The sequence below is a fragment of the Genypterus blacodes genome, unplaced genomic scaffold (assembly GCF_046128005.1).
Source record: "Genypterus blacodes isolate CSIRO-AG114 ecotype Tasmania unplaced genomic scaffold, CSIRO-AGI_Gbla_v1 ptg000019l_1, whole genome shotgun sequence".
In the NCBI taxonomy this organism is placed as follows: Eukaryota; Metazoa; Chordata; class Actinopteri; order Ophidiiformes; family Ophidiidae; genus Genypterus; species Genypterus blacodes.
In genome coordinates, this window is record NW_027466832.1 from 3,596,764 (window position 1) to 3,619,314 (window position 22,551).

Sequence of the window (22,551 nt, forward strand, 5' to 3'; positions counted from 1 at the left end):
TAATACAATATTTAGAAAATGTACTCTTGGTACTTGAGTGCTTTTAAAAACAAGTACTTCAGTACTTTTACTTAAGTAAACATCTGACTGTAGTACTTTTACTTGTACTTGAGTAAAATTTAACAAGCGTTATCTGTACTTTTACTTAAGTAATGAAGCTGTGTACTCCGTCCGCCTCTGCTCATAACCATCACAACCATTCATGGATTTAGAAATTATAAGCAATTTTTGTTGTTGTTGCTGTGCTTAAACGTGACATCATCAACCCGATGCATCTGCACTCCATGATGTTGTGTACCCAAACCAGAAAGACGAAGGGCAGCCATGATCACACATCATCAAGACATAACGTTATCATAATTAAAATATCATTATATACTTAATAATTCCTTGGCAATCTATCTATCTATGTCACCTGGTGGTCAAAACGGGTAAAGCAGCACATTTCCGAAAAGCAGTAAAAAGTAAATCCGGATTATGCCGATCTCTACCGTTCTGGTTATTGACAATTACTAAAAGGTTATTCTATATTTCAAAACACGAGGGAATGTATGGTGAAGATGTTGTATAATTGCACCAATGTTATTTCTGAAACCTTTCTTAAAGTTTTGTAATGTTCAAATTCAGTTAAGAAGTTATAGTAAGAAGTTCTCATGGCAATTGAATGAAGTTTCCATTTCAAGATATTTTAAGCGTACAGTGACGACTCACGCCAGCAAGAAATGGAACTTTCGAGTCATCTTTGGGAGGGTCTCTAAGTCATTCAGCAGTCTTTATGTACTCCCGTGTTGGGTGAAGCAATGTGTCTGTAAACCGAGCTGGCGTGAAGCTATCAGTGGCGTTGCTGATCTGCAGGATAGATGCTGACACAGAGAACCGGCTGCTGCCAAACCCCGCCCGTCAGCGCCCTCAGCCCCGCTCCCCGCGGACGTCTCCCCGCTCCCCGCTCCCCGCCGCAGCGCGCACTCGGCCCGGGATGAGGCAGAGCGCCGGGTGAGTACTTCCAGCCGGAAACATGCGTGACAGAGAAGCCGCACAGAGGCCATTACTAGATAGTCACATTCGGGAAATTATTAACCGGGTGCAAGCAATAATATAAGTCAGTGCCAGTGCAGAGGTGTTCTTCCAAAACGATTCTAAAACTATAAGAATGAATTTTTTACAATTAAAAGTATACTTTTGATTGTTGATTGACTGATTGTTTTCCGTTTTGTAAATCATTTCTTCTCAATCTGTCTCTAAATTGCACCATCTAGTGTACAGGTGTCTATGTTCCGCCTGTTTTACAGTTTATGTTCTGGGAAACTAGTTTGTTATAATTGAAATTTGCTACTGAATGATTCGTTCATGATTTGTTTACTTGTGTAGTTTGTTTACTTATTTGTTTAGGGTTGTTTTGTCATTTGCACAAGCATTTTAGCGGTTGTCTCGCTGAAGTCACATGACGAATTATTATTATATCTATTGTATTTTTAGCCACGTATTATATATACGTAGCCACGGAATAATAATAAATACAATTTCCTCCCATGATTCTAATAAGATTTGTGTTGTACTTCCCAGATCTTTTTAAAGGAACAACACAGTGTCTGAAAACCCACAAACAGCTGGAGATGCAGATGATCTCATGCATCCCCATCAAAGTGACCATGGCTGATTCAGTGTCTCCGTGGAGTTGTGACAGGATGGGTGTTAAACAAAATCTTTGCAAAAGAAAGAAATGTCAAGATAAGCACTGTGTCAGTCACTCACTAACCGACGACCATATCTTCATTAACACTCAGAATGCCAACAGGGACTCTTCATTTGACAATATGTGTCTGGGTATCAACTCATTTTCAGAGAGTAGTGAGACTGGGCTCATCTATCTTAACCCCCAAACACCAAACTGGAGTCTTGTGGAGAAGTATGCCGGACTTTCCTCAGGAGAAGAAACTGAATTGGATGACAAAGTTCCCAGCAGCCCAGAATCATCTATTGAGTACGCTGAGGATAATACACTATATGAATCTGAAGAGCAAAGCAATGGTAATGCATGCACCGAATACCTCAAGAGCCGTAATGTACAAAGAGGCAAATCAGCCAGGGAGAGAGCGTCCAAGGTGAAAGAGCCAACTGCTGCAGAGAGTTCTCCAGATGAAGATATAAATAAGAGTGTGGAGACGACTACAACTCATCCTCCTGATAAAGATGTGCTCTTGCAACATGCCTCTGATGATGGAAAGGACCCTAGATTTTTCACTGCGATGAAAAAGCGTAGTGAAGGGGTCGACACGACGCATCGCCCTTACAAATGCACCCACTGCCACTGGGCTTTCAAAAAGTATTGCAACCTACAGAGCCACTTACAAACTCATACTGGACTCAAGCCACATATATGTGATATATGCGGCAAGGCTTACTCTCATCAGGGCACGCTGCAGCAGCACAAGCGTCTGCATACCGGTGAGAGACCATACCACTGCCCCTTCTGTGCCAAGACCTATATATGGTCGTCAGATTACCGCAAACATATCCGCACACACACAGGTGAAAAGCCCTACATCTGTGACACTTGTGGGAAAGATTTCATCCGCTCTTCTGACCTGCGTAAGCACGAGCGGAACATGCACACCAATGATAAGCCGTTTCCATGCACACACTGCGACAAGACCTTTAACAGGCCGCTCTCCCTGAAGCGCCATGAACGCAAGCACCTGGGAGAAAGACCTTTCTCTTGTCCAGACTGTGGAAAGACATTCGCTCTGGCCAGTCGTATGGCTGAGCACCAGAAGATCCACAAAGGTGTGCGTCCATATGTCTGCTCCGTGTGCTCCAAGTGTTTCACCAAGTCCTCCAATCTGAGCGAGCACGAGGCCATTCACAGTGGGGAGCGACCCCATAAGTGCGCGGAGTGCGGCGTGGCCTTTGCAATGGCGTCCCGTCTGGTTCGTCACCAGTTTGTTCACAGCAAGGAGAAACCCCTCAACTGCACAGGCTGCAGCAAGAACTTCAGCCACTCAGACACACTGAAGCATCACCAGGAGCAAACCTGTGCTGGAAGGATCTTTGTGTGTGTGGAGTGTGACAAATCGTTCCAGTGTGCGGCAAAGCTGGCACAGCACATGCTGAGCCACAAGGACGAAACCACCTGAAGCTGTTTCAGCACACAAAGTGTCCTTTCAATCACTTTATATTGTTTTCTCAATGTATGAAATCCAAGTGTGCATTTTAATTTGGATTGAGTGAGTTCCAGATTCTGAATTCCAAATTCAAAGCCATTCAAAGTCATAGAGTATTTCATTTCATATATTTAAAGTATGCATTTATGAGCATGTTCTATATGTGCATTATGAGGTGTCCTTCACCCTGCCTACCCTTGGTAGTGCTAATGTTACCCTTAGATGCACAGTTTTACTCATACTGATTCTATTTAGGTCAGTATCCACTTGGGTGTTGGTTTTGCCAGCAGTGTCGAGTTTTTCAGTATGACGAGCCGAATTCCCCCACCTGTGCAATCACAAGTAGCAGCAGATTAAATATCCTTGATGATGGTGGCACCACTAACATGGCCATCAGCCAATCAAGAACTTGGATCTAGGAATCCCTCAAGCTTGTTTTTGGCACTACAGCATAGCATTACTTTAGCTAGTAATCTTTAGTCACTTTATGTTTCTTTTGATCAAATTGCCAAACACGACAAGCATGTTTTTATGTTAGAAACATGAAAAGAACCATAACCTTCAGCATGGTGGATATACGGGAACCAACATTGTAAACCTGTAGTATTTCAGTTTTTGTGATAAGTATAAAATAAAATAAACATTCTTCTTTGCATAAAGTAAATATCCTGTCACATTCTTTGCTTTCACTAATAAGGCTTTTTGTGAAAAATAGCTTTTGACTAAAAGTAAGGCTCATTTGGAATGGAGAGCTTTCCAAGATAAGTATTGACAAAAACAGAAGATTCATCTAATGATTTTGAGCATAACCATTTACGAGTGTTTGGATACACTTGTGTCTGAGCTTGTAAGTGTCTGCTGGATTTACGACCAGTGTGTCCCAGTCAGACCGGGGCCCTGCAGAGTAATCGTAAAAGGAGACCGCACCTGCTACGCATGCAGCTCAAGTGCAAAACAGAAGCTCCATTTGGAATCCTGGCTATTTTTTGTGGAGACGTAGTCATCTTAATACATGTATTTACTTTATTTAACTTAATCAAAGTGGTATGTTGTGAATACCGCTGTTAAGACTTAGGATTCAATACTTTAAAATAAATGACAAAATGTTAAAAATAGACTGGTAATGAATACATTTGACATACTGGTACAGGAGTACAAAATACATACACACCACAACACATATACATAAGAACACAGTAAAAAAAAAATCATTTAGATCTAATTATGTTTACATGTTTACACATTTGCACAAGGAACATTACACACTTGTGAGATTGTTCTTACATGCAGACTATAAGTGTACATTGTTTTCATTACCTTTTGTGACAAAGCCTCGGCATAGATTTGTCTTTAAATATAATGACGGCGCTGTTAATAAAGCATTTCTCAGATGAAGGCATTGCAAATATGATGTGTGGGGTTTATGTGCTTGCTGTTTATCAGGCAGAGGTCTGTCCCTTGTGGTCCCCTCCCCCCTTCCAACATATGATATGATCTGCTGCGACAGGGGCCAAACACACTCTTACATTTCATTAACAAGTTTGTATTTGGTGTCTTGGAAAGGTATATGAAGCAAATCAATAATTATCATTTGAAATGCACAATAGAAGCACAAGTTAAGATAAGACGAAGGAGGTTTATGAATCAATAAATTACAAATCAAAGTTGTACCAGTTGATACCAGACAGATATCTTTTTCAGTTTGCATTTCTAGTCACCAACTGAGGTTTCATTTTCCTTTTTTACTCATTTACTTACATCTTTGTAGCTATACGACCTGGGGTCAAGCATTCTCATTGGCTGGAGACCCAGTTCCATACTTTTACTTTCAACCTAAGCAAAGGTGCTGTTTAGGGAGACACACTACTGATTGACAGTTATACATTACTGATCATTCATTTGATTCTTTTAACAATTTGTTACCTGTATCTGAATGAATATCTGTTAATCACCAATAATGCTTTTTACATTTCCCTTAAGAACCCTTTTGTTGGTTCATATCCACATGGTGAACACCTGAACCTAACAAATGGCATGAATAGTAAGGTCTTGCCCATATTTGTGCTATAAATTCCCATCCTCGCATCAAACCAGCAGATTTGCTTACTACATTCGGCAGGCTGGCTTCCCACGAGGGTGATAAATGACCACAGCGCGGGCTCACGTTCCAGTTCTGGCTTCATTTATGACGTGTGTGTTATGTCTGATGGCATAATTGGTGTAACATCAGGTGGTCACAGTTGCACAGCTACTCCAAATCATTTCAATTGCATTAAAGCTTGCAGTAATGCAGGCGTTAGTATAGATGAACTCAAATGCCTTCTTACATATTGGGACAGTGGTGTACATTTCTCACGGCCATTAATTTAGTGGTGTGAGCATGAAATACACCTGGACGGTTTTAATCCTTGCAATATGAGTTACTCTGCCATTCCAGCAAGTGTATTTCTATAGCTGGCACGCAACGTACCAGGCAAGCAGCGGGAGGTTGATAGGGTGTCCTAAAAAAAGACATGTGGGTGATGGAGCTTTGGAAAATGGCGTGAGGCTCCATGGTTTCCTTCCAAGCTTAGGTGAAGCATGCATGATAACACATACAGGATATACACTGTTCAGGCGTGTCAGTGATCCTGCAACTGACAGAATAGATTTACAAATCATTCCTGCCCGACCTTTCATATGAATACAGATACTGAATGTGAAAGCCATTTTACCTGTAATACGGACACATTGTGTTGATTGTGTTGATAATGTGTCTATCCCAGATGCTGGCCTATGCAGAAGACAGCGCAGAGGGCAAACACGTGTTTTTGGTTGGACGTCAAAAACATAATTTGTATCAATCAGTGTGCTGTGAATATAAATAGCTAAAACCCATGATTAGATTTTGGCTGCTACTTTTTTGCAGATGGAAAATGTCACAGCAAGCTGCACCTCTTTAGCAAGGAAGAGGTTAAGTTCCTTTAAAGGGGATGGCATTATGAATAGACAGGTAAGTAACTCAAGAAAACCTGGCAACATACTATATTTGGGACTTGCAGAACTAAAACCTCTCACATGGCAGTGGTGATTGGTTTTCACTCAACTCACCAGCTTTCCTTGAGAAGGGATTGATTCCAACTGTAGACTGCTGAGGTGGATACATGGAAGGAGAGCCAGTAGGAGGTGGGGGAGGAGAGCAGAAGCTGGTAGGAGGTGAGAGCTCCTGAGAGAATAATTATACCTTCTATCACACACAGTAGAGTATATTAGAATCTCTCTGAATGGTTTACATTGACTTACTGTCTGAGATGAGCTGCTTTGTGCTACATTCCCCTGCTGGCTGTGTTTGGGTTTTGTCTTGAACCATCCTCTAAACCAGCCGGCATTGGTGCCCTGTGACTAACACAGAAGAGGAGAGACATTGAGACGTAGGAAAAGTTATGCTACTGTCATCAAACAGGTGTCAGTGTGACATCAGCTCCACCCACCTGTTCTACAGTGAGGCCAGTCGGCTGTGACACCTCACACCCGCTGTCTACAGCCGAACCTTGTGAGGATGTCTGATATATTTGCCATTGCTGACCAAAATCAACCATCGGCATCTGACCAACCATCTCCTAAGGTAAACACAAAAAAGGTAGAGACAAAGAGAAAGAAAGAAAGAAATCCAGTGTAATATTGTGGCAGGTAGTCTATTCTATTCATTTCTTATTTAAGTTCAAATGCAAAACTACTAATGCCTCCTTTGTCCATGTCAATCATCACTCTACCTTTTCCTACACGGGCAAAGGCACAGTTGGAAATAAATACCCTCTTAACTGTAACATGTGACTTCAAACAGGAGATCAGTGGCTTTTGGGTTCTTTGACAGTTTATGAGCATAGAATTGCGTTAGAAAAACATTTCTCACTTTGTTTATTGCAGATGAAGACTCCTCCCCTGTAGGTGCATGAAAAAGAGTGTGTCACAAGTGTGTATAAGCTCTAAAAAGGATAGATCTTTGAGCACTGACATGAGGGCTTGATGCTCACCATTTGCAGCTGATTCCTTTAAAGGGCAGTGAGGCCCAGCAGGTCTGACCTCAGCACTGTTTGTATTATAATAGCTTAAGTCTGGGCGCCCAGGCACTGTTGACCGTGCATTGGCATACACCGCTGTTGGAACAACAGGCCTAAGAGGAATATCAAGAATAAAGTGCAGTGAGAATTTTGATCAATTAACTTTGCTCATTTTGTGATGCATAAGTGTATAATGCAGATGTTTATACCAGCGGTCTTGACCTCCCTTGCTGTCCCACGACAACGCTGCTTCCTCAATGTTTCCCCCAGCCTGAGGCAAAGTGGTTTCCTGATCCTCAGTCCCTCTGTAAATAAGGAGCTCACTCTCTAGACTTTGGACATCTAACCTTGGGTCACCCAACTCGTATTCTGTAGAAAAAGCTACATTCTTTAGATTTGTTGAGGAATAATAATAAATAAATGATCAGAAAGACAAGACATTGCTGTATGTTAGAAATACTTATTGATTTGTCAAGTTTTAGCGGGGGGTAGAACTTGGTATCATCAGCATAACAATGGAGTTGAATGTTGTGGCGATGCAAGAAAATTACGCAGGGAAAGCAGAGAGACAGCGAACAAAAGCGGACCCAAAACGGTACTCTGGGGGACGCCAAAGGAAACAGCACAAGACAGAGATGTACAAGAGTGCAAAAGCATAAGTGCTGCTCTCTGATGGCAAACGGGCATCATCGGGCATTAGAGGACATGAAAAGAATTACAATTACCTGAGCTGGCTATGTTATCTTCACGAGTCAAAGTATGTCCCTGAAGGGGTGACTGGTATGTTTCAACATAATCACAGTGCCTCATCTGAGCAAAACCAAAGTTTTAAAGTTAAACTCTATACTGCTGCATTGAAGGATTTAGCCTCGCCAAGTTAGATCACATCTCAGCCAGTTATTATTGACCAATACGCTACCTTATCATTATGCATTAACATCCACAAGATGCTCTGGAATGATTACCTGTGGACTGCAGTGCCTTTGCCGCAGCTCTTTCAGCCACTCAGGCTCGGGCGTGGGACCCCCACATCCTGCCTGGCTGAACTGGCCCTCAGAGTGTCTCAGTCTGTCTGCCAGCTGCAGAGAATAAGACAAGTGTTTGACATAATATAGGCGCAAACATTTGTAGGCACTTGTATGAATATGAAAGCATGTGTATTGTGAATGTCAGTGCAATACCTTTATGACCTCTCCAGTCAGCACAAATGAAGGCTCCTTCTGTCTGAGGATTGCCTCACCAACCAGCTCACAGTAACGGAAGGCCTGAGATGTGAGACCCCAGTCCAGCAGTCTACTTGCATACAGGAACCTATACACCTGTGATGACAACACACTCTCTCTTTAAGGTGGAGGTAAACCAGAATGACAAGAACAGTAATACTAGAAGAATGTTGATCTTGAGCTACCTGAAAGGACGCTATTGAGAAGTGTTTGCTGCTGCCAAGTGTCTGGCTGTACTCATACAACTCAGTGCAATGGATGGCAGAGTTTGTGGCGAAGTGGTTGAATGATTGCCTACATAGGAGAGGAGAGGAGAGGAGAGAGCGGAGAAGAGGGGAGGGAAATTGTGATGATGCAAGAGTGTAAATTGTTCACCACATGGGAGAAGTAAGTACAATACTACAGCAATATATATAACAAACTGAAGAGGAAGTGAATATTATGACACCAAGCATAAGGAGGTATTTATATCTTACCTTTCCGTGGGTGATTTCTTGTTATTAAGTTACTGTCTCGTACATAATTTAGCATTAACTACGACCAGCTCAACACCAATTAGAGAGATAAATGTCTCACCTGTGGCTGCTGCCTAGAAGCACGAGTCTCTCTCTCTTCAGTGTGAACACCCCAAAGGAAGCACCAGCTGTCAGGTAGCACACATGAGCAGCGTGTAAGAGGCCTCTGGAGGCTGAGGAAGAGTCACGCCACAGAAATCAGCCTGCATGTCCATCCAACAACAATCTTACATCCTGTCAGTCAGTCAGTGCATCCGTACCTAGAGTGTCTCCCATGGTGATGATGGCCTTCTGTTGCACAGCAGGATCTTCTGTCTCATTGGAGAGCATAACAGCCAGGTGGGGTCTCCAGTCTCCCCACTTTTCATTTCCTGAGCACTGGACACAACACATCACATTCAAAGACATTTAATTAGAAGTTACAGAATACATCTTGATGGTTAAAAAGTAGGACAATAATTGAAGCTATGATAATTGAAAGCATAATTAGGATGTTGGTGTTTGGGACTTGTTGTACCGTGGCTACAGCAGGAATTCTCCCAGATAGCAACTGGAACAAAGTCTGTAGAGGATCGCTGGCTGTTAGCTGGCCTGTAAACCTGTCCACAAAGTGGTTGTGTCATGGCACCATTTACAAAACAGCAGTTGCAAAGCAGTATTGTAAGCTAAGAGCAAACTGCTGCAGCTAAACAAAGTCATCCAATTTAAGTGAATTGGTGTTTCCACCATGCACAACACTAATATGCCGTGCTGACAGCTGCCCCCTTTGATTCAATCACAAAATCAAAATCAACCATCCACCCCCCCACCCCCCAGGACATTCCTCTTGTGACACCCTGAAACATGCAGTAGGACCGTCTGCTGATGCCAAAATAGTCTCTACATGTTTTGGGTTACTTGATTAATAGTTTGCAGAAACTGCAAATGCATCCAGATAAGATGGTGCCAGCCTTCTTGTATGGATTTCAAAAACAGGTGATTGGTCAGTAAGTTGTGCACATAGATATTCCAAATCAAATTTAACTTGATGCATGCCAAACCAGATTTGCATTCTTCAAGAAAGTGTTAACGGTCTCAGAATGTGCTCTCATTAGATTACACTCCAATTATAAATAACCTGGAAGGCAAAACAAACATGGAAAACCTAAGTCGAAGCTTACAGCTCACAGAGATGATGATGATGATGATGAATATGATGGTCATATTTGATGAATAGAGAACAAGTTTGCACCTGTGTTGACTTGTTTGATGAATTGAGATTTAAAGCAATGTGATGCCTCATTCAAATCTGTAAAACCTTTGCAGCAAGTCAATATTTGATGACGATAAAGTGAGTCTTCAGTGTTAAAGAGTTTAAGTGTTATTATTCAGCTAGGCGAGGCATTTGTTGGATGGAGTCAGGTGTAATACTTTGAATAACGGTGTACTTGAAATACATGTGGCAGAAATACTGCCCGTATATCCTTCCAGCTATAACTGGCATTTCAGAAAGAAGCTTTAGTTAGAGTGACAATTTCTTCACAAATTACCACTTCTATAAAGTGTTGAACACTGGTTTCTTGCAGCTGTCATGTCTCGGGTGACTTTGCTTGTCTCACCTGTTCAGTACAGTGGAATAGGACCTGTTGTCCATTTTGCTGGCCAGAAAAAGTGCGTGGCCCCACAAGCCACCGCTCATAGCTGAGTCCAAAGCCTCCTGGGAAAAGAAACAGGAGAGTGAGAGGGAAGTGAAGGAGAAGGGAAGGAGTCATTCATGGCAACTAGTCGGAGGAAATAACTAAACTAATTTGGTCTAAATAGATGACTATCATCTGATTACATCGCTGTTTAATCAGTCGTAACTTCATCTAGGAATACAATGCAACTACAAATAACGTCATTTCTGTTTAAGAAGGAAGTGTTAAGGTTAGATGATGAGAGAAATGATGACTCACCTTCTTTCTTCCAGCCAGCAGCAGCTGAGTGTAGTTCTTCAGGGCCTGCTGTGTCTCAGAGCCAGAGCTGGTTCCACTTCCTGTGAGCAGGTCATCTCCTTTGGGAGGAGGTGCTTCAGAAGTTTGATCCTCGTCAAAGTCAATGAGTGTGGGAGCTGAGTCGCCGCACCCGTCTGTGCGTACGTTCTGAATCAGCAGCTCTGCAATATCGGATCCAACTATTTGCTGAATCCATGGTAAAGTGTTGACAAATGTTTCAGAAAAAGGTTTAAACAATTGATGATTTTCTTTTCAACGCAACCCATTACATGTATGTACATGTAAAACATGATAATCCACTTACTCCATTCTGTCTGCACAGCAGTATCAGTAGATTCCACAGGAGGGCAGCAGAGCTCTTATCATGTAGTTTCATATCATCGCTCATGCAGGCGCCTGCCCTCTGCTGGGCAAACTCAATAGCATCTGCTTTGTGTAAATCTTCCCTTTAGAAATGTTTAGAGAAACAATATCAACTGCAAGCAGCAAAACAACAACAAGGCTTCAGTCTCACAATTTAGAATTTAAATGTTCAGAATTCAATGTTATAATCTTAAATCTGATCTGAGAGCATTTTGGATGAAGCCGAGCTGATGTTTGATGCATCTGCATTAATGAGGAGGTAAAGTTTCTCAAATGAAAACACAAACACAGGATTGGAGGACTGAATCTGAAAACAGTTAGACTTAAAATAGATGGATAAAAATGACCAAATTGAAATAACATCATTTACCTAAATATAGGCTTAGGTACAAAGGTAACAGTTAAAGTCAGATACCTAAAATATTGTGACCATTTTTTAAACAAACTAGAATACCTACTTAGTTTGGTCAACACATTTTGTTCCCATCAAATGTGAAGGAAGAGTTTGTTTTATAGATTTTGAGAAACTCATAGTGATGGACCTGCAGCTAGGTCGCAATGCATTAAGGACCTTCACCCATTGGCCTACTTTTTGGTTTCAAGAAGTTTCAAGTTCAAGTTCAAGTTTCAAACATGCAGCAATCCAATTTCAGTTAGTAGAATGAGTTTTGATGGTAGTGAACATACTTCCACTTATACTAATCATTTTGAAGCTGAAGTTCAGAATGTAGAATGTAAGTATCGGGACATAGAGAATAATAAAATAATAAAGTAATACCTGGTTAAAGGGCCGGGGAAGTTTCTCATCTCCAGCTGTTCCTGTGTCTCTCCCAGAATAACCTGTAAAAAATATGATGATCGTCAAACTGGCACAAATCTGCAGCAATTCACAAAAACAGCAGTGGTGTCAAAGAAATGTACTGTTACCAATGCGTCATTGTGCTGCACTCACTTCCAGACTGTGGATCTCCAACTTGCTGAGGTTCTGTTGAGTGGAAGCCCTTGTGTTGAGCCTTAACAGCTGCCCTCCCGGTCCAAAGCTGACGACAGCATGAGAGACAGTGTACTTCAGAGGGGCTGACACCTGATGCACAGGCTCACACTCTAAGAGGAAACACAGCAAAAAGCCGCCGGTCATCAAATGCAAAACATGAATGGATTAAACACTGAAAGAAGCAAACCTGCAAGAATTAAAACCCCTCACTCACCTCCATCAGATAAGGTTTGTGGGACAGCGTCGGTTTGTTCAGCTCCATTAATATACTGACTGAGTTCGTAGCTACTGGAAGACAACCCTGAGTTTTTGGAACTGGCTAACGTCCCTTGGTAATAGGAGGAAGTTTCTTCGTTGTCTCTGGACGGTTTCTCATCATAGTCATTGAGGTAATGGTGGGAACTGTTCCTCTGTTGGTCATACCTGAAACCATTACAAGAACAATGTGTGACATTTGAAGTAGATATACTATACTATGATATTCTCTGCTGCTTGCCTACTTAACTTATCAAACTATTTTTGGTATTTTCTCTCATCTAAACTTGTTAAACGTGCACATTTCAAGTGATTCAAGTTTGCATTGAGGAAAGAAGCAACATTGGAATGGTTTGGAATTAATAAGTGAAAATATGCGGAGATTAGCATAAATATTATGTATAGTATGACAACATATCGTGTTGCTGTTGCTTATAGAAAGATGAACGTCATAATAAGATAATAAGAGGCTTCTGGTGAGTGTGATGCAGTGGGCCTTCATTTGAATGTGACAGATCCACAGCTCCACTCTCACAGATGCTCACCTGTGCTCTTCTGCATAGGAGCTTCCGGGATGTTCTTGCGTTTGCGTTCTTTGCTGGTAATAGCCTGATCTGGGGTCTTGAGGGCCCCACTGTCCAGCAGCTTAATGATCAAAGTAACACAGTTTATTGCCAATTGTATTTCCGGGACGTAGAGCATAGTGTGCTGCTAATAAGAAATGATATCACCATACTTTGATGTCCTCTGTAATAGTCGTGGTCATAGCTGCTGTAGTTCTCCCTGTAGTCCCAGTGGCTGTGAGGTGGATAATCATAACCGTGCCTGAGGAGAAAAGCAATCCTGTAAAACCTGGGATCATCATTGGAGTCTCCATGGTTACATTGTCTTATGATTTCGACATGTATCTCAGCTGGCTGTGGCTGCGTTTGTTATCACTTTGCCTCACATATGAATCCTTACTCTCTTCATTGTTTTCATTCTCTTCTTTCTCTTTTGTGACTTGTTCTGTATGAAATAATCTCCAAAACTCTCCCATAACTGGATACTCATTGTAATGCCAGCTGTTGACTTCAATACAATTTTCAGCCAAAAAAATCAATGCATTCACTAATTTCCTTTTTTTTCATGTGAACTTAAGGAAGATTATCAAGCAGCTGAAGGCCCAGCATGCACCAGGCTCCAAATAGGGACACTTCTTCACTATACATGACGAATGAATGGAACCTTCTAGGCTTGTGAACCAACTCTGAGTCCCAAAACACTGTCAATTCATACAAGAGCGAATGGTTTAATAAAGACATATGATCATAAGCATGTATGATAATGAATTATTGATATTAAAATCTAGTAACTTTTTGCATAATCCGTATCTGAACTGACTCAAATTCTTATTTAAGGTCTTAGCTTCTCAATTCTGTATTGTCTCATTTGTTATCGCAATCGATTGTAAATCACCACTGCAAACAATGATACTAACTTTGCAGGTTAAAAGCTCCCTGTACTACATTCATACTGCATCTGTCCATCATTTCTGTTTGTGTGTGCCAATAAATTGTATGAAAAATGTATTGTGCAAAAATTACATATAAAACATGGATATAAGGACAAAACATGAAGAATAAAAATGATTTAGTGACTTGTGAGTTATTTTTCGAAACACCCTTTGTATAATTTTGTTTATTTACAGTAGATTTAGAATAGGAAATCAATCACAAGTTATTACTTTGACCTTGATTCAACTCAGGCTACTTCATGAAAAGTGTCTCATACACACAGAGTTCTCATATTTCTGGATAATAAGATAATCAGACCATAACACTTCATCCCGGGGCTATTACAGGGCTGTGCTGAGGCTGTGTGTGCATCATTACACTCACCTGGACTGTGGTCTTTGGTGTTCTGGGGGACCATAGCCATAAGGATACTGCTGAGTATTGTAAACAGAGTATTGGGGTGTCCTGTAGAGCTCATCCGGTCCAGGCCAGTGTGTCTCCAGTGGTGGGTAGCTCTGATCCCTGTCCAGTGGTGGGTAGCTCTGATCCCTGTCCTGATAGCCGTACCTATAATGCTCATCTCTGTCTTTGACTCTGTGGGAGTGACGGCCGGGCTCAGACCAGGGGGGACCTCTGGGATCCATGATGGGCAACACAGTGTTTCAAGCGTCCAAACCCACTTTTACCGGCAGAGGGGCATACTATGAAGCACCGAGTTGAAACTATCCAAAGTAAAATCCACAGCAAATGTTGTTGAGGTGAATCAACGCTCTCATAATAAACACAGTCAAAGTGCATCTAAGACTGCCACATCATGACGGGAGGCGAGTAGCCAGCATGATAACAAGGGGATAAAGTTCACAAAATACAAGGACTAGGAGTATATAACACTGCGGAGCAACAGCAACTTCAACGATCTTAAGCAGGAACAATCGAAACTTACCAACACTCTTGAGGCTGTAGATGTTACTCTAAATCTTATTCCAGACTTTCCATTCCGTTAATAGTGACCGCAGAGGCCAGCCTGAGGTTTGCCAGTGAGCGGGGCGTAAACACAGGAGCACGCCCAGAGTTTGACAGCCGCAATCCCAGCAGAAGACAGGAATCCACTCCATTCTTTGAGCGAATCATTGTAAGAGTTGTTGAAAAAGGCCCATTTGTTTCGTTTCGATTGGATTAGTTGTTTGAGTTCTTGCATTCTAGCTTACAAGCAGGAAAAAACTTTCTGCGCCCAGTCTTGCCACGTTGCCTGGAAGGAAGATGCTGGAGCCGATTTCCTTATTAAATTACATTGAATGGCCACCAGGGGGCTCTATTTATGAGCTAAATGTCTGATCATATTTGATATAATTTGGATATTGTTATTGTTATCGTATTATCGTATCGTGTTATTGTTATTATCATTTTTATTCAAGTACTCATTGGTAGGTATCAGGAAACCCTCTGTACTAACAAACTACCATCAATGTGCAACGATAATGGTGAGCTGCCAGGTGATATTTTAGTTTTATGTACTTTCACTGTCATTTGTTGACATCAGTGGACATCAATAAACGTTATTGGAAATGTGGATGTTGATAGTTTTAATCTGTAAAATGCAAACATACGTAAAAAAAAAAAAAAAGTTCCAATTTAACACAGTAAACAGAATTAAATTAAATTAAACACCTGCCATTCATTTAGTGTGATGAGCTTACAATTTAACATCATTTTAACCAAACACTGCACTCACAAACGAAAGTATTTTAGATATTGACATGTAAATGCAAAGAATTGTCATTGCCTCACAGTAGATTAGCTGTAGCGCACTATGGCCACAGGATGTCGCTACATTCACACAAACAATGTCTTACTAAACATGTCAGTCCACGTGACCAATGGGCGTGGCTTATGTAAATGAGCCCCGTTCACCACCGACTTTGTCCTACTGTAGGCACAGAAAGAACCGGCATTCAGCGAGGAGCACGGAACAGAAACAGGAGTTCAATTTCACTCTGGATATTTGATGAACCAGCCTACTGGATGTGCAATATGACTTTTGAGGAAATTAATGGAGATAATTCTTCAGAAAGGTAAGCTGTGCACACAAATTAGCGCTTTATATATTTTTTATTTATTTTTATCTAAGTTGTCAGCCTTTTTCCACTGTTTTAAACAATTACTCTTTAACTTGTAAAACCATTCAAGTGAAGTGTTAAACTGTTGTATTCTGCATAATTGTGACGTTTTTCTTAACCAATGCTGCAGTCGTTTTTACCGGTTTTTAGCCGTTAAATGTCGGTTTACACAATGCAAAAAGGCGATTTCTGAAGTTAGTGGTTTTAGCTACGTCACAAAAGTCATTGTAGATACATTAGACATATTCATTAGCTAAAATAGACCGGGTGTCATCGTGCACCGATCATGTCCGGGTCCTATGTAATCACCAGGTCACTTCTATAACATTTCTGCAAACATCGGGCTACACACTTTGACGTAACGTGTGCTGCTGTTTTGCTACTGTGAATAACACATTTTACTCTCCCCAGAATGGAATCGGTGGCAAAAGCATTAGAGGACGTGCTGAGCTCTGCCTTGCCTCAGGGTTGCATCACTGTTGGTGTCTATGAGGCAGCAAAGTCACTGAATGTGTAAGTTGAATATGTAACAATAATCATAATAATAATCCTCCACCCTATGCTCAAGATAACAACACCTGTTTATATGGAGCACGTGACTATTTTCTGTTCTGTTACTTAACCGTACTTTTTTGTCGTCACTAGGGATCCAGACAATGTAGTGTTATGTCTGCTGGCCACAGACGATGAGGAGGATGTGGCTCTCCAGATTCACTTCACCTTAATCCAGGCATTCTGCTGTGAGAATGACATCAACATCCTGCGGGTGAGCAACATGCAGCGTCTGGCAGAGATTCTTGGTGGAGTAAAAGCTGAAGGGGAACCCATGGACTTACACTGTGTTCTAATCACTGTAAGTGTTTATACTTAATATATCTGTACTATAATAGCGCTGTGCATTGTCTCATGATTTGGTTTGCTTAAACTGAGGCTGTTTTGTTTTGATATTATCAGCACATGAAATTAGTTGTGGCTAAGTTGTGGCACAAGTGCTTGCTTTGTGTTTGCATATTTCCAAAAAACAATTATAGTAACTATAGCAACGCACTTCCCCCCTCTTCTCCAGAACCCTCAGTCGTCACAGAGGAAGGACCCTGCACTGAGCAAAGTCAACAGGTTCTGCAGAGACAGTCGGTGTATGGATCAGTGGGTGCCTGTCATTAACCTGCCCGATCGGTGAAGCTGCTTGGACTGTAAATGCGTTACGTGAATTGGGGAGATAGCTGCCAGCGGGCCCATGTGAATGTCTGTGTCGGATCCCTTGGGGATGGGCCGCAGGAAAAGGAGAAAAATGGGAGAGAATGGGAGGGGCAGAAATAGCACAGAAGTAAGCAAGACGTTCCAACAGATCTGCCAGGTCAGGGTTGACTCCCGGGCCAAGGAAGAGTGACTCAGCAGTCTGAGTTCCCGGGTTTCCAATGTATGACTGTGCTGTTCTCTGCTGGGAAAGTCGCCTTTACAGGAAAGTGAATCATGTGAAGAGACAGGCACGTGTGGCGGTGAGCGCAAGCACAGGACTGGGAGAACACACACACACACACAGAGGGTTAATGACAAGACTAAGAACTGGACTCTGCTGGATTAGATCCAGTCGGAACTTTCCGCTGAAAGAAGGCCTCATGAAGATTTGACCAAATCCAGACATTTCACTGATGGCAAATTTAATTTATTATCATCATATATTATTATTTAACTTAAGACTTATCAATTTCATAAATCAAAAAGAAAGTGAATTCACAGGTTTTTAATTTAAATGGCAATGCAATGTATTGATGTGTCTATAAACTTGTTTCATGTGTTATCTTAATAATTTAATGAATTAATATTTATTGTGCATAGTTTCCTCGAATACTTCCTTGTTAATGTGTTTAAGTTCAATGCAATAAAACTATAAACAGCAGGTATTTGGCCTTAATGATTTCCAGGAAGTGCAGGTGTGGTGCGTTTGTGGGAAGACGGCAACACGATCCTCTTGTATCCACAGCAAGCAGATCACATGTGTTGCTATGTTCAGGCAGGTAGATTGTAATGTCTACTAACTATTCTTAAAGACTGAATATAAGACATATTGCAGCTTGCATAACTTGAAGAGACGCCATTGTGTAATATTTACATCGCCTTAACTATGGCTTACATATATTACAATATGCAACCCCTTCTGGATGGTTATGTCACATGTTTAAGATTACTTGAAATAAGCTCTATATAATGAGTCAGGGATATTCAGGTCTCCGTTGCTATATACAGTATTCCAGTGCTAAAAATAGACCCATGAATAGAAGTACATCCCTGACCGCTGACACACTAACAAGGGAAGCATTTCTAATTAACAACAAGCAGTAGCAGATGGATGACCCCCAGTGACGCCTGGTGTGCAGCCACTGAAAGCCCACTAGGGAGAATAGGGGACGACAAGCTTCTCTGGTAGCAGGATGAAGGCAATAGCAGATGGGAAGGAGAACTGGGTCAGAATGCAAGACTGGAATGGAATGCAGGGTGTGTTCATCGGTCCAGTTTGCAAAAAATTTGGTATTTGCCCACAGCCCCAAATGTACAGATCTACACTTCTCTGCTGAGATCTCTGGGAATGTTAGAGATGTGACAGTGATGTAAGAGTTCCTCCAGTAAGGCTTTGTGACTACATTAAAGTAATAAAAAAGTAATTTGACTAAATCACATGCTTCTCAGGACATCTATGTCTGACATGGGTCACTGCCAGAGACTGCATTCCTTGCAGCATTGAGAAGATATTTGGTCACTTGCCAGGACTTTAATCTTTAGAATGGACTCCTATGGAACCCTGTGCACAAGACAAAGATAGGGGTTCAGTAAGAGTGATCCCCCCCAACTAGAACTGTGTTGTCCTATTAGAAAGACCTTGTAGAAATCTATTTTCTTGAGCTACAATTTTTCCTATTAATGTTCTTGCAGGTACATAGTACATACTGTATGTCTCTGGAACATTCTCTCTCAGCTTCTTCACAAATGCAGACGGTTTAGGGTCAAAACACTTTTTGAGGAAACAGTGAGCTTGTTACTTTGTATATGGAAACGTTATAAGCTTTTCAGCACAGGATTCCATAGATCCATTCAAAGGCCTACAGTCCTGGTAAGTGAATGCCAAATATCTCTAGAATTCAGCAAAAAAAGCTCCTCTGGCTATGACCAAAGCATTCTTGCCACAATTGGCTCTGCAGTTTGCTTCTAATTGCCACGCAACAAACTCTAAGGGCGGAAATGTTATGTTTCCCTGCTCTGGTTTTTTCTGGTATTATTGTTTATAATACCAGAAATACCAGAGCCGAACCAAAGCACATTTTGCTCGATGTCAATCCGAAAAGCATCCGTTCTGCCATCAAGCGGCAGCACACAGGGAGAGGCCGGAGTGAAGATAACAGGTGACATAACTGCATGATCTGCTCTGGGCTCACATAGTGGATTATTGGCTTTATACTGGGAGGTAATACAATCACCACAAACGACACTGCTACAAAGCCAGTGCTATCCATCATCACACTTGAGTGAGGGTTACATCAATATAGGACGGCAAATGTGGCCTGACCTGATTCTCAATGAAATATTACACCTGTGCCGATCAGGAAGGAGTGAAAGGGTTCTTGAGAAACACAGGGATTGTTGCATAACAGCTTTGGCTCCAGGGCACACAAACACATTCCCAGAAAAATTAGGGCGAATAAGAACGTTTACCTGATTTAGGAACAGAGACACAGATTCACCTGCTTGAATATGGTTCTTTATCATCACAAAAACACACGGGAGTGCAAACAATGTCAGTTTACTACCCTTAATATAAATAATATATATAATAACATCATGTAAAACACATCAAATATCTTTCAAGATATTAAAAAGATAAATAAATAAAATATACACCAAATCAGGTCTTACAGTTGTTTCTATGGTTCCTGTGATTGAGGATAAATCAGTGCCGATTGAAGGCAGGAGGTGAAGAATTTTGTTTCTAAGTGTTATAATTGTATCATCAAAGAAGCTCACTACTGAGATCTATGGGGATACATGGGTTAATAGAGTTATGGCTCTTTGTCAACCTGGCCAACGTGCTGAAAAGAAACCATGGGTGTGTTTGTTCGCCTGAATGATGAGTAATAGGCAGCTCCGGCGTCATAGAGGGTCTTCGTCTACTTCAGCTCTTATATTACTCAGAGGAAACCATATCTTATTGTTACAGAACCTTACTTCATCAACAGGACACAGGTTTGCACAATAAGAATACCAAACTAATTATTTTGCAAGCTGATTTACCAAGAAGTTCCTCTGCAATTTCCCAAAGGTGACTTCAGACATGTTCGGGAACTGAATGAACATATGTAAAAGCAGTGACCCAATCTCCTAACTGGCTACTCTTTCACAATTCCCACTTCCAGGACACACTGGGTTGCAATTACTGGCTCATTACATCACTGCACTAACTTCTTTTTTTGCAGGAGAAGCTGCAGCGCTGCGACTCTCTTAACAGTGCAGCTGATTCTTGAAGAGGAACGACATCTGCAACTCCGGAACAATGTCAACCACTATCATGTTTCTTTTGTTTTCTGCACAACCTTCAAATGGTCTAACAACAGCAGAATGTGGCTGTGTGGGAATGACAAAAACAAATTTTGACATGTGGTGAGGGAGATGATTGCTGAGAGGAGGGGACGAGCTGGAACGGAAGGGAGATGAAACATGGATAACTACAAAAACGACACAAGTCCATACATCTCTCTCTCTCTCTCTAATCCACCCACTTCCTTCCGCTTCCTCCACAGGAAGAAGTATGACCACCATTAACCCTCTAAAGTTTAAATGATTAAATATGGAGTGGCAGCTTTAAAAATAGAAGCAGCACAAACAAGCCAGTAACAAATGAAACAGAAGATTAGTAGCTGCAAGCAGAGCAGAAGTGCATAACTATGGAACAGAAGTTTAGCTGTTGTATTATTATTCTAAGGTTATGCAATTGAAGCTCTGCAGCCAAAACAGTGAGGTTTATAAACCATTTCAATAAACTTCACCAGGTTATTTGTTTGAAAATTGTAGTCAACGATAGATGTGGAGTGGGAGGTCTGGATAGATGCTTTGTGCAGACTCGAAAAAAAGACAAATGAAGTGAAAAATAGTCGTCCACATTTAGGGATCAAGATGTTAGAAAAGAAAAAAAGATTCAAATGAAAAAATTCAAACACTGCATGCTTCTATCAACGGCCGGCCAAAAACAGAGGCAAAAGAGGAAGCGGGTGTTTGTGTGGGTGAGTGAACAGCAAACAGTGTATTTTCCTGTTTGGGTTTGAAAGCAGCTTTGTTTTAGATCCCAGACTGTGGGATCTGATGCACAAATGTGAAGAATCTCTGTGAACATGAACGTCAAAAAAGAGAGTAAAACCAAAACAACAGGGTTCCCAGTGGAGCCAGAGTGTGTGTCCTGGCTGCTGTCATCATCGTCATCATCGTCGTTGGCTCCTGCAGCACATAGAAGAGCAGCTTATATACTGTAGATCGCAGCTATTTTATTATTAAGCATTTTATGAATTATTCAGTCACTTCTCCAGCAGACTCATTTCTTTGCTCATTGACCAACATTCATTTACTTGAAGCATCAGGCATTTTACTATTGTATTTCCTCCTCCAAGCCTCTAGGAATTTATCACTGTTTTTGGTTTATAGGTGTGTGGTGTTTGTAGTTACGCAATAACTTTTTAAACTGTGAAATATAATTTTAGGATCAGTAACTGTCACTTTACATTTCCACTGTACTGTTTTAATGTCTGATTGGCTTGATCACTCTGTTATATTAAACTAATCATTTCTGTCATTTGTCAGAAATCAATCTATGACTCTAACGTCTCAAAAACACTTAACACGCTGTAAGTCTCTGAAAGTGCAGTCACACAGTTTGGTGACTGAAAGTGAAGTGTGGGGAGTAACCTGTAGCCCAAATGACTAATCATCAGCTGCCTATTTCCAGTGCTGGCCCATGGGACACTCAGCAGCCCCATTATCTCATTATGCTCTGCAGCACTAAACTGCCAGGCAACAACCCTTGCTAGTCTCTACAGTCCACTCCTGAGAAGAGATCTGTGCCGGACTCTACAATAAGCTCTGTGCTTTAGACGTATTTGTGAGGCATTGCGACAATGCAGATACAATATCAGTGCTGTGCCGCAATCAGGATGGACGTTTGCTCCGCACCGGAACGGGAACGTTAAACTCAGACGTGCTAATGCTATCTGAGAGCCAGACTGTCCAGACGTACTGACCAGTCAAGCATGCAGAGGAAAGAGGCAGGGCCCATTCTCATACCTCCCAAAGAGAACGTGCAGCATCTCTTTAGTCCCAGACGGTGTGAGACAACTGTATAATTAATGCTATAACATGCCCTCGATCTGCAGGGGA

General features: G+C 41.5%; 3 protein-coding genes across 3 annotated transcripts; 2 read left to right on the forward strand and 1 right to left on the reverse strand.

Annotated features, from left to right (window-relative positions):
- Window positions 1–916: 916 nt before the first annotated feature.
- Window positions 917–3,773, forward strand: znf648 (zinc finger protein 648). The gene is made up of 2 exons (XM_076141509.1): window positions 917–993; window positions 1,564–3,773. Exon 2 carries the CDS (start codon window positions 1,614–1,616, stop codon window positions 3,132–3,134), a length of 1,521 nt encoding a protein of 506 aa, XP_075997624.1. The 5' UTR covers window positions 917–993; window positions 1,564–1,613; the 3' UTR covers window positions 3,135–3,773.
- Window positions 3,774–4,498: 725 nt separating this feature from the next.
- sec16b (SEC16 homolog B, endoplasmic reticulum export factor) lies at window positions 4,499–15,288 on the reverse strand. The gene is made up of 25 exons (XM_076141501.1): window positions 14,964–15,288; window positions 14,405–14,742; window positions 13,261–13,349; window positions 13,070–13,169; window positions 12,484–12,692; window positions 12,228–12,379; window positions 12,054–12,115; window positions 11,217–11,358; window positions 10,874–11,098; window positions 10,538–10,635; window positions 9,457–9,538; window positions 9,200–9,317; window positions 9,001–9,112; window positions 8,610–8,718; window positions 8,383–8,520; window positions 8,167–8,280; window positions 7,927–8,011; window positions 7,411–7,570; window positions 7,175–7,314; window positions 7,054–7,082; window positions 6,632–6,760; window positions 6,444–6,542; window positions 6,252–6,366; window positions 5,876–5,934; window positions 4,499–5,797 (listed from the first exon to the last, which is right to left on the reverse strand). The coding sequence occupies exons 2-24, from the start codon at window positions 14,662–14,664 to the stop codon at window positions 5,918–5,920; spliced, it is 2,784 nt and encodes a 927-aa protein (XP_075997616.1). The 5' UTR covers window positions 14,665–14,742; window positions 14,964–15,288; the 3' UTR covers window positions 4,499–5,797; window positions 5,876–5,917.
- Window positions 15,289–15,959: 671 nt separating this feature from the next.
- gadd45ab (growth arrest and DNA-damage-inducible, alpha, b) lies at window positions 15,960–18,047 on the forward strand. The gene is made up of 4 exons (XM_076141517.1): window positions 15,960–16,092; window positions 16,549–16,650; window positions 16,783–16,990; window positions 17,204–18,047. The coding sequence occupies exons 1-4, from the start codon at window positions 16,043–16,045 to the stop codon at window positions 17,315–17,317; spliced, it is 474 nt and encodes a 157-aa protein (XP_075997632.1). The 5' UTR covers window positions 15,960–16,042; the 3' UTR covers window positions 17,318–18,047.
- The last annotated feature ends 4,504 nt before the right edge of the window (window positions 18,048–22,551 follow it).

Coding starts and splice junctions, on each gene's coding strand:
- sec16b (XM_076141501.1), bottom strand. CDS start 14,664: ATGGATCCCAGAGGTCCCCCCTGGTCTGAGCCCGGCCGTCACTCCCAC. Junction 8,521..8,609: donor TCTCAATAGCGTCCTTTCAG/GTAGCTCAAGAT, acceptor TTGTCATCACAG/GTGTATAGGTTCCTGTATGC. Junction 8,012..8,166: donor AAAGGCACTGCAGTCCACAG/GTAATCATTCCA, acceptor GGTTTTGCTCAG/ATGAGGCACTGTGATTATGT.
- gadd45ab (XM_076141517.1), top strand. CDS start 16,043: ATGTGCAATATGACTTTTGAGGAAATTAATGGAGATAATTCTTCAGAA. Junction 16,651..16,782: donor GCAGCAAAGTCACTGAATGT/GTAAGTTGAATA, acceptor TGTCGTCACTAG/GGATCCAGACAATGTAGTGT. Junction 16,991..17,203: donor TACACTGTGTTCTAATCACT/GTAAGTGTTTAT, acceptor CCTCTTCTCCAG/AACCCTCAGTCGTCACAGAG.
- znf648 (XM_076141509.1), top strand. CDS start 1,614: ATGCAGATGATCTCATGCATCCCCATCAAAGTGACCATGGCTGATTCA.